The 15,603-nt window shown below is 34.3% G+C and overlaps 1 protein-coding gene across 6 annotated transcripts; it reads left to right on the top strand.

Moving 5' to 3' along the window:
* Positions 1-7,461: 7,461 nt before the first annotated feature.
* Positions 7,462-12,818, top strand: LOC144553256 (O-fucosyltransferase 9-like). Of its 6 annotated transcripts, none has more exons than XM_078301366.1 (10): positions 7,462-7,905; positions 8,694-8,766; positions 8,864-8,931; positions 9,249-9,337; positions 9,891-10,088; positions 10,872-11,079; positions 11,497-11,664; positions 11,761-11,928; positions 12,012-12,202; positions 12,412-12,818. In XM_078301366.1, exons 1-10 carry the CDS (start codon positions 7,600-7,602, stop codon positions 12,545-12,547), a joined length of 1,605 nt encoding a protein of 534 aa, XP_078157492.1. In that variant the 5' UTR covers positions 7,462-7,599; the 3' UTR covers positions 12,548-12,818. The 6 variants fall into 6 exon arrangements, with proteins under 6 accessions (XP_078157492.1, XP_078157487.1, XP_078157479.1 ...); XM_078301361.1 differs by having other exon boundaries at positions 8,849-8,931; XM_078301353.1 differs by having other exon boundaries at positions 8,840-8,931.
* Positions 12,819-15,603: the final 2,785 nt, after the last annotated feature.

Raw genomic sequence — 15,603 nt, 5'->3', positions numbered from 1 at the left:
ACCACTATGCGCACTTGCGCTATCTTGATGTGAATATCAATTGTTGTTATATGCATATCTTTCGGTATAAGATACGACGCCTTTTATTTTACGACGAAATTATATTGATCGTATGTTATACACAACAAATTAATCCAACAGGCAGAGTTAGGAAAATTCAATTACTTTCGTAAGATCATACATAACAGAAGATATCGAAGCAAGAAAGATTTTTCATTAAAATTGATTTTCACTAATTAAAATTGTTAAATTAACAGTGTTAATCTGGGACGTAGTTACGAATTTTATTAAAAGTAAGTTAAGAAAATTACTAGTACAACTAACAAGTAACAAACTATCGTGAATTATTAATTTAATTATGGACTATCCAAAAATAGATAACACTTCGATTATATATAGACTAATTGTCACTTTAAAGAGGGTTTTCTCCTTCCCAACGGGAGGACCCTTTCCGCCTTTCTCCATTGCACTGATTGAAGATTCACCTTCAACCTTGAGAGTGGAGGGAGGGGAAGACGATGGTGAATTTTATTGAGCAACAAATTTGATTGAGCAGAGGTGGAGGCAGTAGGAAAGAAGTTCCGAGTGACGAATGTGTCTTCGGAAATAAATATTTTAGCTTGACTGAGCGACAAATTTAATTGGTTTTTGTCCACCAAGGAAGCGAAATGATTTCATATTATGAAAGTTGTCATATTTTGAAAGAGCTTTGTATTCATAAAAGAGAGAATGACATTGACAGATAAGAGAGAGACGAAGACAAATCGACATTTGCAATTCCATAAGCAAGACGTTGGAGATGCTTTTTTTTTTTTTTCCCTTTTGCCTTTTAGATTTAAGTAATATTTAAATTAAGTGTACAATAAGTCAATAAGCCTGTTTATAAAGTTTAAATATTGTTTTGCAATTTGGCAATTGAGTTTGTTGGTGTTAATATTTAAATTAAGTGTACAATAAGTTAATAAGCTTGTTTATAAAGTTTAAATATTGTTTTGCAATTTGGCAATTGAGTTTGTTGGCGTTAATATTTAAATTAAGTGCACAATAAGTCAATAAACTTGTTTATAAAGTTTAAATAAAAACATGAATATTGTAAGCGCGCTGCGGCATTTTTTTTATTTTGTTGAATTGAATAGATTTTACTGCAGATATTGTTCTCGTTTAAGTTATTTTATATCCTATGGCCAAAAGGGAAAAAAAAGAGTTAATGAGCAAATATTTTGGTTTGAAGATTTTTTTTTTTTTTTAACAAAAAGAACTGAAGGAAAACTTTGAAATCAGAGAATTTTTTTAAGAAAAAATTGTAATGAAGAGGAGAGGATGCTAACATACAAATATTTTACACCATCAAGTTAAGATCAGTTGAGAAAATTGTGTGCCATCTGATTTTGATCATACGAAATGTCTAGAAATTATATGTGCATCAGCGACAACCACAAATATATAATTTTTTAAATTAAAATACTGTGCACTATCTGATTTTGATTAGATGATTATTTACATTTAGGACAAAAAAAAATACTTGCAACAGCGACTCGCACAAATGCATATTTTTTTTAAATTAAAAAATAGTTCAAGCAAAAAAAAAATGAAGAGGAGGAATCGTACATATAAATAATCTACACCATCAAATTAAGTTCAGTTAAAAGTATCACGGATCATCGGATCTTGATCAGATGACTCAGAACATTTTAGAAAAAAAAATTATACATCATCAACAAGAACAGCTTCATGAGATCCTATCGTAGACAAAAAAAACCTGAGAAGATGGCATGTCACGCTGCAAAATATAAAGGGCGAAAAAAATATAAACAAACACACGCAGTTATCTAATCCGACGGTCCGGATATAAACTCAAAAATTGGGTTAATTAGGAGATTCGAACTCCGGATGAGATGCTCTCCATATCACCATTCCGCCACGTGTATAAATTGTATTGGTAGGAGCTGAATATGCTGACACCCCGTGTGCCATGTGGAGTGCGTATCCTATGAGATATCTCAACTTTTGCGTGACGGACGTGTCCGGTGCCTTTTCGGGGGTAGAGTGGAAAAAATGTGCTATGCTGTGCCGTGATCAAGTAAACAGTGACTTGTGTAGGGCTGGGCAAAAAAGCTCGAACTCGTAACTCGCTCATTTACAGCTTATTTAACTCGGCTCATTTACAGCTCAGCTCATTTACAACTCGAGTTGGCCAACTCGTTTAATAAATGAGCCGAGTTCGAGTTGGCCCCAACTCGCTCATTTATAACTCGAGTTGCAAATGATTGGTCACAATAAATTCCAAAATAATCAAATCCGAATCTCTAGACTGTTATTTGTGCTTTAAGATTCGTGCAAAATATGTTTAGACTTGTGTTGTAATACTATCACTGGTTAAACGAGTTGTGAACCAACTCGAGTTGATAACGAGCTGAGTTTGAACTTGTGTTGTAATACTATCACTGGTTAAACGAGTTGTGAGCCAACTCGAGTTGATAACGAGCCGAGTTCAAGTTGGCTCTACAACTCGTTATTACCATCTCAACTCAAGTTGGCTCGCTCGTTTATTAAACGAGCCGAGTTCGAGTTGGGGGTAACTCGCTCAAACTCGGCTCATTTACAGCCCTAGACCTGTGTCATGCCGTGCCGTGTCCAAACGTAACTAGTCACATTTAACTATTTTTTCATAATTTAAGTTAGTTTCTTTAAGATTCACCATTTGATTAAGATCACGTGACTTGCGTGCTGTGCCGTGACCAAAATGTCAAGGAGTAGTCACGGCACGGAACAGTAACACGTGCCATTCCATGACGGAGCCGGCTCCACCGTGCCATTTTTCCCACACTATTCGAGGTGATTTAGGGGTTCAGTATTATGTGTGCTTTGAGATTTGTGTAGAACGTATTTAAACGGTTGGGATTTTCGATAAAGTCACGCAAAGTTTGAGAGATCTCAGAGGATACGAATTCGTGCCATGTGTCATGTGTGGGTACGCGTTTTCTTGTGTGGGGGTAGGGGTGAGTAATGAGCGAGCATGAGCGAGTTAGGGTATGCTCGTGCTCACTCATTTAATAAATGAGTGAGTTGTTAAATGAGCGAGTTATGAGCGGCTCACGAGTTATGAGTACTAAAATTTAATAAATTGTCATAATTCAATTAAATAAAACAATAACAAAAAAATCAACGATATTACAAAAATAGAATAATAACAACATAAACTAACAATAGCATCAACAAACAACAATCAACAAAAACTAAAGCGGCACTAATAAAAATCCAACATAAATCCAAAAACATAAACTAACAACAGCACACTGTTTTGAGGCGTCTGTTTAAAAAAATAAATAAATGTATAAACTATGAATATTTGGGATTGAATGTGGCGGCGGGATTAGATGTGTCAAATTTTAAATGAGCGAGTTGAGGCATGCTCATGCTCGCTCATTTAATAAATGAGCGAGTTTAAGTGAGCGGATAAATGAGCGAGTTCAAGTGAGCGGATAAATGAGCGAGTTCAAGTAAGCATTTAGTGAGCGAGTTATGAGCGGCTCACGAGTTATGAGCAATTTACTCACCTCTATGTGGGGGTGTGCTGCGGCAATCTACGATGTGTTCTCTGTGCCAGTTTCTTTTACTCGAGTTCATTTCTTTTTCTTACTCGTTTCACAAATACTTGCATATAATTCGATTTCGAAACTTTTGAAATAATTCGACGAATGAATCCGTGCCACTGGATCTGAAAAGCAATGCCAATCATGATAAAATCAACTGTTCAGAAGCACATATCAAGGAGATTGCTTCCCTTTGCAATGATGCCTTACCCTGATAATATTTTGCTTTTATAGGTAACTGCATCATCAACAGAAAATTATATTTATTCACATTTCCAAATGATGCTTGCAAATATAACTCTATTAATTTAAAGTTTGTTGATTTATATTAAAGTTTTGTTTGTCTTGTTCAATTCAAAGTTCAAACCAAGAAGATAACAAATCTAAATAAATATTAGCATAGATCTAATAGCTAATCTATTTAAAGTATTCTCAAATAATTTTTAAGGATCCAATGCATACATTTCAAAATTTCACAAGTTGCAACGCTATTTTCATGATGTTATAATTTTATGTATTTCTTTTAAATGCGCATAACTAACTCCTTAAAAAACATTTAGATTGCATGAGTCATGATTTATCTTAATCGAAATATCATGCAAATGTATTTGTTTGTTAGAAATAGAATGCATGAGATGCTGGCTAGGAGATGGTTACCATTCCCTTTGGCAGGAGATTCGAACCGTTCAAAATCGATCAAACGGCTTCAATTACATTTGATTTGTTTTAATAGATTATATTGATATAAAAAAAATGTAATTGAAGCCGTTTGATCGATTTTAAACGGTTCGAATTGGATAATAGGAGGGTCCTCCTTTTCTCAAAAAAATGACTAGATTGGCTTCCCTGTTTATACATACATTGCTTCATCGCTCATGGATGGAGTACAGCAATGAAATTAGCCCATTTTTTATTTTTAGGAATTACAAATTAAATTAGTAGTAACAAGGTGATTTTTTTGGAATAGTTGGATGGAATCAAACGAATGGTTTGATCACATTGATTTTCACACCAACAGCCACACAATATGAAAAATTGATGAGATCAAACTAATGATTTGGTCTTGTGGATAAGATACGCTGAAACTTTCAAAAACTGCTTGATCAAGATCATTGATTCAGTCTCATTAGAAACTCCAATGAAACTGAATCAATTAGTTCAGTCTCATACATGGGATAGAAAAAAAAAACAAAAAACAATAATTCATCTAGTTTTTTATATTTGATTTTTTAACTTTCTAAAAAAAAAACATTGAAATTTGCCAACGGACTCCAAAAAAAAAATAGAAATGAGAGAAAGCTTACGGCTTTTCCTAAAAAGGAGCACAGCAGGAATTTACTCTTCAATCCATCACCGGTTTCAGAAGTAACCTTAGTTGGGCCATGTTTGACGAACGGAGTGGGGTGGGAATGGGAATGGGATTACAAATTTTTTTAACTAAAAATTACTATTTACATGGAAAAAAAAAATTCAATCTGAGTGATTTTTTTTTTCACGTGAACAGTAATTTTTGAGCTACCGCCGAACAGGCCCTTAATGAGTTACATGTTTGTTTAAAAAAAAAAAACTAAATTTCTGTTTCAGGACACAAAAATCTATGACCATATGCTACTTAATTCCCTAAAAAAGAAAAAAAAAAAAGACCATTTGCTACTTACTACTACCGGTTGGATATTCTAGCTGATAACATTGTCGTATAGAGTGATTTCATATCTATTGTTATATTGTGAAGATAATTTTGTTCAAATGCCAAGTGAACTAAATTTTATGTCTTGATATTTAGAATTTTGTTTATTTTTAAAAAAAATTCTAATTAAAATTCTAAAATATTTTTTGACTATCATCACACTATGAGATTGCAACACGGTACAATACTAAACAAAAGTGATTAGTCTGGGCATGTTTCATATTTTTTTTTGCTATTGATAAGTTTGCATTTTTTTTTTAGAAAAGGATAGAAAGGTAAATATTTCCAGCGGTCTCCCTCTGACACGTGCACTGCATTCAAAAAATGAGAGTGGTAATAACATAAATGAAAGCAAATCCATACTTCCCAACTACTCTCTCTCAAAGTAATATCCACAGAATAAATGAATTTGTTATCTCTTTATCACTTCATCTTTCTATTCTCCCCTATTTATTGGAATTTATTGGAAAGCATGTATATATGGAGCTTGCATGTCTGCATCCTTCCCCATACACATGACATGTGTTCTTCATGTGATCCCCACCACTTCTCTACATCTACAATTGGCCTAGTATACTCAGATAAAAAAAAAAACAAATGGCCTAATAGATTTTTGTCATTTTGATGTTTGCAAATTTTCAAAATTCCCCGTGCATTTGTACAAATTAGAAGCGCAGAAAACCTCAGACAAAAACATTAAATTTTGTATTGGGTTATAGCCCTTTGAATATAGAATTTTATATTCTCTACTTCTTGGTAGTAATGTAATTGATGTTCAATAAAAAATACAAAATAGTACATGACACTTCAAAATATAAATCATTCACTTCTTTATTTCTTTTAACATAAATGACGTTTTAAAATTCTGATTTATATGACACGAGACAAATGTTAATTAACATACACTAATTACTAATATCATCCTAGCTATAGAAAATTTTGTCGGCATGACGATTGCAATGAAGGCCCATTGTAATAATTTTTTCTTATAAATGACTCATTTTAATAATAAAATCACACTTGTATATGAAAACTCAATTGTAATAAAAAAAAAATTATGAAAGAATCATTGTAATAATTAAATCACACTTTTATATACTATTTGAGTCGGTTCTAAATAGTGCCGCTATAGCGTTTCCAGACCATAAAAACTATGGCGTTATCAGCACTATAGCGCGCTATTCTGCCCTATTTGGGTATAGTGCTGTTTTTTTAACCGATCCGCTATGACGCGATAAACGCTATTTAAACTTTTGCTATTTGTATATATTTTTATTGCATTTAGGACAAACCATGCACTGGAGAAATTTTTCTACAAGGTCTACCAAGCGATAAACGCTATTTAAACCTTTGCTATTTGTATATATTTTTATTGTATTTAGGACAAACCATGCGCTGGAGAATTTTTTCTACAAGGTCTACCAATTTTTAGTTACATATTTTCTATAATATCTTATTTTTATATTAAATTTAAAAAAAAAACTTGTACATTTTTATGGTACAAAAATTATCTTCAAATTTACATTACGTATTGCATGCTTGTACTAAAAACTTTGATAGAGCTCATGGTCAACGTATGAGCAACTTCCATACACGTCAGTTAGGTCCTATTCGGCCGCGTTATTGTTTCCGTGGGAAAAAAAATTTAGTTCAACTGAATTTTTTTTTTCACGGAAATAATACTTTTCAGTTCAATTCCTGTGTCCATGCCCATTCCCAATTGGAGGCCGAACAGGCCCTTATCTTCTTGTCTCTGAAACAATCCATTTCTAGAAAAAAAAAATAGTTTTATTAGATGTTAACTAAAGTTTGAAGAAATAAATTAAAATCCGCAAAAACTTTATAGAAGCTAATAACAAAAAACCACATTTCCAAGGGCTGCCAAACATATTTACCAAAACTCCACAAAATACGTTGGATATTTCTCAGGGAAGTTTTTCAGGTATCCCAGAAAATGTTCGTTCGGATCCCCTAAAGTAATCCAAATTTTGAATTTAGATCCAAACCGTCCGATGTGGAACGCATGATCATCAATATCCGTGCGAGAGCAGATCGGACGGTCCATATCCAAACTAAAAATTTGAGTACTGAAGGGGATCCGAATTCAGAAAATGTTCCATTTAAAATCAGCATTTCTTATTCAAAAAATGTGATCCCTCCATCGCCAATTGCCCAATTGGCCCTCTCTCTCGCTCTCTTGTGCGTCTTGTGAACTTTACTAAATTTTCTAAATATTAACCCCTCAACGGCCAATTCCTCCTCGTCTCTCTAATTCTCTATCTCTCTACACATGACAGATAAGAGGAGGAGGCGCATGCGATGCACGTGACCCGTCGCAAGCGCGGAGCTCCTCCCGCCACCGCGCCCCATCTAGTTCAGGCGGTGGTGAAGGCGGTGCTTCGGCGTCGTGGGGTCCTCTTCGCCGTGCCCCTCCTCTATCTCTCTGCAATTCTGGTCTTAGCCGGAAAGTGGAGCCTTGACGGGGCTTCTCCAGCCGTGGTAGTAGGTGTCACTGCGGCTTTTCGCCGGAGACATGTACCAGCACCTGGATCAGTTTATAAGAGTTCTCAGGTGTTTGAAAAGCTCTGGCCTATGATGGAGGCTGATTCGAATCATACAAATGCTGTAAGACTCAATAGTTCGATTACTTTTTTTAATACTGAACTTTTGGTCACTTCTGTTCATCATTGTTTTTCCTTGCTTTGTGTTAGAAAGGTACGGCTTTTTTTTTACCTTTTTTATTTTCTAATTCACACGTGATCATAACTTTTTTTTTCTTTGATCAATTGTGGTATTTTTTGAGAATTTTTATCTTGTGCTTTATAAAATAGGTTGTCTTAATTCATCTTGATCGCAATAAATGCTCTTATAATAACTTTCCTTTTTTCCCCCCTTCACTTGTCAAATTATTACCCTTTTTGTTCTGTTTGTTAGTTTGGTCGATCAAATACAATGTCTTTTATTTCAAAAAAACATTTGTAAACATTTTCGAGTCTATACTTGTTACCCTTTTTTTTTATTTTGCCAATTAAAATTCTGTTGTGACTTGGAGTAGGTGAAGGCTCCTAAAATACATGACTCCATGAATTTGTATTTTGGAATAAAACTACGCCGTGTTAGTTAATTTTGATTGTGATCTGTGTTTAATAACATCCATATCCCTCCATTCACTTCTCAAAAAAGTTCCCATTCTATTGTTAGTTTTGTAGATAAAATGCAACCTTTTCTATTTCAGAAAATAGCTGTAAACTTTTTTGAGTCTTTGGTTGTTACCTTTTGAATTGATTTTGCCCATTAAGATTCTGCTGTGAGTAGGTGAAGGCTCCTAAATTGTATGACATGCATGACTTTGTGAAAAGTTTGTCCTCTTAGATAGCACCTCAAGAAGTAACTAATACCTTCTATTTTGGCAGTTGAAGACAGCATGGCATAAAAAATCTGGACAAACATGGAAGCCCTGTACCAACAAGAGGTTAACCAATACAGGTTTTTAATTTCAGAATTTGAAATTAGAATCTCTTGCAACTGGATTATATTCCTGAAAGAGACTTTTTGATAGCTTATTTAGGTATACCCTTCACAGGTTTACTGCCATCAAATGGTTATCTCATAATTGAAGCAAATGGTGGTCTTAACCAACAACGTCTTTCGGCAAGTTCATTTATTTTTTGTTCTGGTTTGAGCGTGAAATTCTTTGGAGGTCAGTAAACTTTGCCTCATGTCACAAATTGGTCACTGATCTTTAATTTGTCCTTCACGAGCCACTGTAACTTTTAATTTGTTCTGATCAAGTCACCCCGTCATTATTTTTGGTTAAAATCCAGAGTGCTGGTGTCAGTGTTCATGTCGGAAAATGTTATGTCCTCATATATGATCTGAGGCAAAGTTTAGTGTCCCTGAAGAAATTCACCATACTTTTAAATGTTTCTTATAATTTGGTAAAATTACTTGTTGATCTTTAATTTCAGATATGTGATGCAGTTGCGGTTGCTGGCTTGTTGAATGCAACTCTAGTCATACCAATGTTCCATCTAAACAGTGTTTGGCGTGATTCCAGGTACTCCTTAATTTGTCAAAAAAATTAGACCATACATTCTTTCCCCTTTTGATTAAACATATAAATTCATTTTTTTTAGTTACTTTGAAGTCTTTTTTTTTTTAAACCTTGGCAGTGGCTACTTTGAAGTCTTATATTTACTTTTTTTGTCAAAAAAAAAAAAAACATAAAATACTTTTCTGGTTTTCTGCAGTAGGTGATGGTATTACGTGATATTATGATTTCATGCATGTGAAATTGCTTGTGCATGCAGCCTTTTTGTCTAAGTATACACGATCCCATAAAAACAATGGATTGTAATTATGGGTGTCAAAGATTTACCCCATTTTTGTCAAATTATACGTGCATTAATAGTATTTTCTAATGTTATATATGATTTTGTTAAGATAATTCATACTTGAACCCCATTTGTTGTGACTAAGTCTGCCTATATTTGCATGAATTCATGCATGTGTCAAGGGATCTTAATATACAGTGGTGTTTAATTTATGCTTGGGAGTTGTAAACTTCATATTGATTTACTTGTAATAGTAACACACCATCTTTCTTTCAGCAAGTTTGGGGACATTTTTGATGAGGATTATTTTATTGAATCGCTGAAGAATCATGTTCGTGTGGTTAAAGGGCTTCCAGAAGATCTATTGGAGAAATTTGACCATAATATAAGTAGCATAACAAATATGAGAACCAAGGCCTTCTCATCTAAGTCATATTATCTACAGAAGGTTCTTCCCAAATTGCTTGAATTGGGGTATGTATCATTTTATTTTGTTCATCATAGATTTGTTATTGAGAGGTAAAAGTATAGAATGATTTGAACTATTCAAGGCTTATACTGATTTCCACTATTGGTATTGGTATATACCTGATAGCTTGGTTTTGATACTGGTTTGTCTATCTTTAGCATAATCTCTGTTATGTTGGTTAATCTAGAATTTAAACAAAGGGAGGCATGGTGGCATCAAAGACAAGATTTTTAAGTCAAAATTGGCTTTGTGTGTGTGTTGGGGGTGGGGGGGGTCTTAGAAATAGTCTAGCTAGGCAATGTTGCTTGTTTTTTATTGGACACAAATACCTTCCAAATTGAAAGCTAAATATGGTTTATTGATAATTAATCACACAAAAAGGGAAAAATGGTATTTCTATATTAAGGTACATTCCATTGTGGTCAGCAACTGACGCCCATTAGCTGAAATTTTAACTTGGGTGAATAAATTTCCAATAAAAAAACTGATAATTACAGTCATTGAACTCAAGCTCAAACTTCTGCACAAGGATTTTATTTTTCCTTTCAAAAGAATTGTTTAATGTTTCCACCTTTCCATGCGAAAGGGAAATGTCGCCGATAACATGCAAAAAGTAATTATTTTTTCTGCATAAATTCTGGCTGCACCCCTCCCCCACACCCAAATGCACACACAGATCTCAATGCAAACAGACAAATAATACATGGAGAAAGTACAATATATAGTAAGAAAATAAGTTTTGGGCTTTCGGCATTCCTCATGTACCAATTAATTTATGTCCGGTGCAGGGCTGTCAGGATAGCACCATTTTCTAACAGGTTGGCACAGACGGTTCCGCCGAGAATGCAGAGACTGAGATGCCTAGCAAATTTTGAAGCTTTGAGATTCTCAGAACCTATACGACTCCTGGCACAGAAAATGGTTGACCGAATGGTGATGAAAAGTCATTCTTTGAGTGATGGGAAATATGTCTCTGTGCATCTTCGTTTTGAAGAGGTCTGTATCTGAGATCCTAGCTTTGTACTTCTTAACTCTGTCTCTTTGGAATGAAACCTAGGGGAAAGGTAAACCAATACATATAAAAGGTAATTGGTTGGGGAACTATGATTTAATAGGGAGGAAATTGTTCCTCGAATTTTCAACTAGGGGATGGCCTGGTTGTAATTTCTGCAAAAACTTTTATTTTGAACTAATTGACAAATTTCTAAATTTATGAAAACTAAAACCTTAATTATTCCTCCAATTGTTTACGAAGTGTATCAGGGTTAGTTTAGTCATTTTCATAACAAACAAAAAAATGAGCTTTAAATTTCCTGTTCCCCATGTATTATAAAGCTAAAACTGTTACTTCTCAAGAAAATGGCCTTTTGTTTTTAAAAAATATTTCAATCTAACATTAGTTTGTACTGGTAGGACATGGTGGCATTTTCATGTTGCAAGTATGATGGAGGAATAGAAGAGGAGGCTGAAATGGAGAGGGTGAGAGAGAGGGGCTGGAGAGGTAAATTTCATCGGCATGGCCGAGTAATAAGCCCCGAGGCTAACCGAAGAGATGGTAGATGCCCTCTCACACCTTTGGAGGTCTCTCTCTCTCTCTCTCTCATGCTGTTTTGTCCTTTGTAATTTAAATGTTTGCTGTTATTATTTATCTTATTATTTTACTTCTGGCCCGGGCAGGTTGGCATGATGCTTAGGGGGATGGGATTTGGCAACAAAACTTTGTTATATGTAGCATCAGGTAAGATTTATAATGCGAAGAAGTACATGGCTCCTCTTCGACAGTTATTTCCTCTTTTAGAAACTAAAGAAACCCTTGCCTCAGCAGATGAACTCGCACCTTTTAAGGTAACTCTGAGAACTGTCACACTGCCATTATGTGTTCTTCACTGTTTTTCTCTTTTGACTCTCTTCACTGTACTTTTCTGAAGGGGCATTCTTCTAGGCTGGCAGCATTAGATTACACGATATGCGCGCATGGTGAAGTATTTGTAACAACTCAAGGGGGTAATTTCCCGCATTTCCTAATGGGGCACAGGATATACATGTATGATGGCCATGCAAAGACCATCAAGCCTGACAAGCGCAAAATGGTTTTGTATCTTGACAACCCCCACATCAGGTTATCATTACTATTATTATTCACGAGTTATAAACCCTTTCATGAGTTCTTTTATAAAGTCATAATTCACAATGAATTAAGACTCAGATCCCAGTTGACAAGTTTTTTTTGAGAAACAAGTACAGTGATGAATTTGTCTTGGTGAATGTGGCTCATATGTGCTTCTGTGTCATGGCACATTACGTAACAGTTGTCTATTAATTTTACAGATGGGATAGGTTCAAGCGTCAGATGCAGGATATGCTTCGCAACAGTGATGCAAAAGGATATGGGCTTAGAAAGCCAAATGATTCTTTATACAACTTCCCTATGCCTGATTGCATGTGTCCACAGCCTGACGGATAGTTTGATCGATTTCATAAATCTGGTCTTTTTTTGGGTATACTAGTTAACAGTTAACAACACATGTAATTAGTATCGCATTGACAGCTATTCAGAAACTACCAGGAAATCATTTCTTGGGTTTATGTTGAGGAGAAGTAGAGTCCTTGGTACATTTGATTAGATCAATCATTTTGTTTTAGCCTGTAGGTAGTTGATATGCGGCTTATGTAAAACGAGTCAACACTATAGCTTAAGATTAATGTAACACAGCTGCTTTGGCTTGTTCAATTTCTATGGTTATTGTGATTATTTAGTTGTTCGCAGTAATATTGAATACTAAAGTTAATTGGTTGGAGAATATATGAAGAATAAGGCCCTTATTCTTCACTTTAAGGAGCTAAATTATGGCTAACAAAAGCAAAGTTTGTATAAAGCTCACTAGAAAATACAAATTTATAAATTTTTTACACACTATAATATGTTCTCCTATTACTATAATCTTGTTTTAAATCAAATTTACATAAAAAATGAGTTTGTATGGAATTTACTGTACACAAAAATATACCGTCTTGCAAAAATTTGTATAGGGGTGTCAACGGATACGGTAAGGGTTGAGTGAAAACATTTTCATATTTATATTTGTTACAAATTGTCTTTATCTGTATTCTATTCTTACCCGCTACAAATTATCTTATCTGTACCCTACCCTTGTCCGTTATAGTTGTCGAATAATGAAACAGTAGTGGATAAATAACAAGTAATACTAATATAATAATTATTTTTATCATTTATTAAATAAAACATTAAGACATATAGATTCATTTCACACATGTATAGTACTTCATTGAAAAAAAAACTGATCATGCTAAGCACAAGTAAACCAATTAAAATACTCTTTTTTAATGCTTATTAATATATATAATATATATAATTTTTACAATTATCCGATCAGGTAATGAGTACGAAATAGGCTTTATCCATACCCTTATGCCATTCACACCCCTAAGTTTGCAGATAACTTATGCTTTAATATACTGATTTATAATATGAATATTTTTTTTACATTTTTTTAAATTTGTTCATTAATATACCTATGTTTATAACATTTCACCATTATTCGAATTAAAATTAAGAAAATAATAATCGTAATTAGCATGCGTTAGTGTCAACGGAGGTTACGGAGCCTAGAAAAGATAAAAGAGAATAATAATGGAATCGAATCACCTGCCCCCTTATGGGCAGGAAAATCCTGCCCTCATATTAATCTAACCGTTCAATTTACTTTCAGATCTACGCTGTGATGAAGTGTTTGATGGAACGGAAAACTTAGAAACTCCTCCGTTAGCTCTTTTTTTCCTTCCGACTAATCTCTCGTTTTCTCCCTCCTCTCATGTGTTTCTCCTCTCCATCTCTCTCTGTCTCGTTCTCTCCTTCCTCTCCATATCTGATCTCTCTCGTTGTCTCCTTCCTCTCCTGCGTTTCTTCTCTCCATCTCTTTCATTTGGGTAAACAGCAAACATCTCAATTAAATTTCTTCTCTATGCTTGTTAATATATCTTTTGCATTCTCTATTAAAAACATTTCGAACTACAACCAATACAGTACCAAACTAAAAGGGACCATGGCAACAAATTCCAAAACCAAATCTAGGGTTCTTAATCAATCTAACTACAACCAATACAGTACCAAACTACCAAACAAAATGATAGATAAATTTCTATCTTCAAGTCTGAAGAGAGATGCATTTCAAGTCTGAATTTTCCTCCATCGGCACAATCTGTGTTGCCCCCATCATCCCAAGTCTGAAGAGAGATGCATTTCATATCTGCTAGCACCCACTGAGCCAAGGCATCCTTGATATATCTTTCATAGTACATGTCCAATAGTGAAACATAGAGTTAATCATTATAATTAAATTTCTGTTAGTTTTGATCTTAGTCCCAACCACAAAACAAAGGTCATTCATGTGTTTCCATACACACCAACAAAGAGAACTAAACACAAAACTAAATTGTATTGCACAGCAATTATATCACGAACGCTATTGTCTCACAAAAGTAGTTATTTGGATATCTTCTGACTACATCACTATTTATCTCACAAAATTTTTTGGTGCTTTATTTATGGTAGTTGTAATTATCTTATTCGTATAAAGGCAAGTTTATACAATTATCGAGCACTTGGCACACTATAAATTCAAATAGATGTTGTATAAAATAAATTGTCATGTGCATTTATTCTATGGGAATGTCTTATTTATTCCTCTTCTGTACATTTTTTTTACTTTTTATTCAAAAGAAATGGATCAGCTCCACCAACCATGAAATATGAAATGACAACCATCAGATCCATTGTTTATTAATTGACTTAATTTACTTATTTACACAAACAAAACAGGAACAACCCATCTACTTCACATAATCATGTGTTACCGACAACTGATAAAGGTTTTTCGGGGCACAAAAAAACAGAGGCACATCCTTGAGACCATATATGTCCAGCTCCTTCGCCAACGTAAAGGTACTTAGAGCCATATCCAAAATCTTATTATTTGTTGTTTCTTATGAAAGTACTAGATTTTGGTACCATTCATACTATAATTTATCTCAATTATTATTTTGGTACCAATTATTAATTATTTGGTGCTGGATTAGTGCTGCGTTGTTCCTTTCAGTATGTTATACTGGTACCATAAGCTGTAGGTTCTGAACTGGTACCAGTTGATTTCAAGATCCAGCACCAACTCCCTGATCTATTATGGTTACTTGAGGTTCTATGTAGTGACCAGTATAACAGTTCATATGTAAAGATATGAGCTCTAGTAGATTGAAAGATGAGGCACAGATATGAGAATTTACCACAAAATAAAAAGAGTACCACTTATTTACTAACTGGTATTGTTAGTACAGTGATAAAACAGTACCAATTTATCACAAAATAAAACAGCATCACAAATCAGAGCAACTCAGAGAGAGAGAGAGATAGTGCACGTACCTGAGCGAGAGGAGCTGAGAGATCGAGCGAGAGAATCTGAGCGAAGTCGGTGGATTGAAAGAAAGAGGTGAGAGAAGAGAGCG

Source organism: Carex rostrata, chromosome 1 (genome assembly GCF_964058835.1).
Source record: "Carex rostrata chromosome 1, lpCarRost1.2, whole genome shotgun sequence".
Classification (NCBI taxonomy): Eukaryota; Viridiplantae; Streptophyta; class Magnoliopsida; order Poales; family Cyperaceae; genus Carex; species Carex rostrata.
Note: the sequence above shows the minus strand (reverse complement) of the source record. Positions and strands in the feature narration are given on the sequence as shown.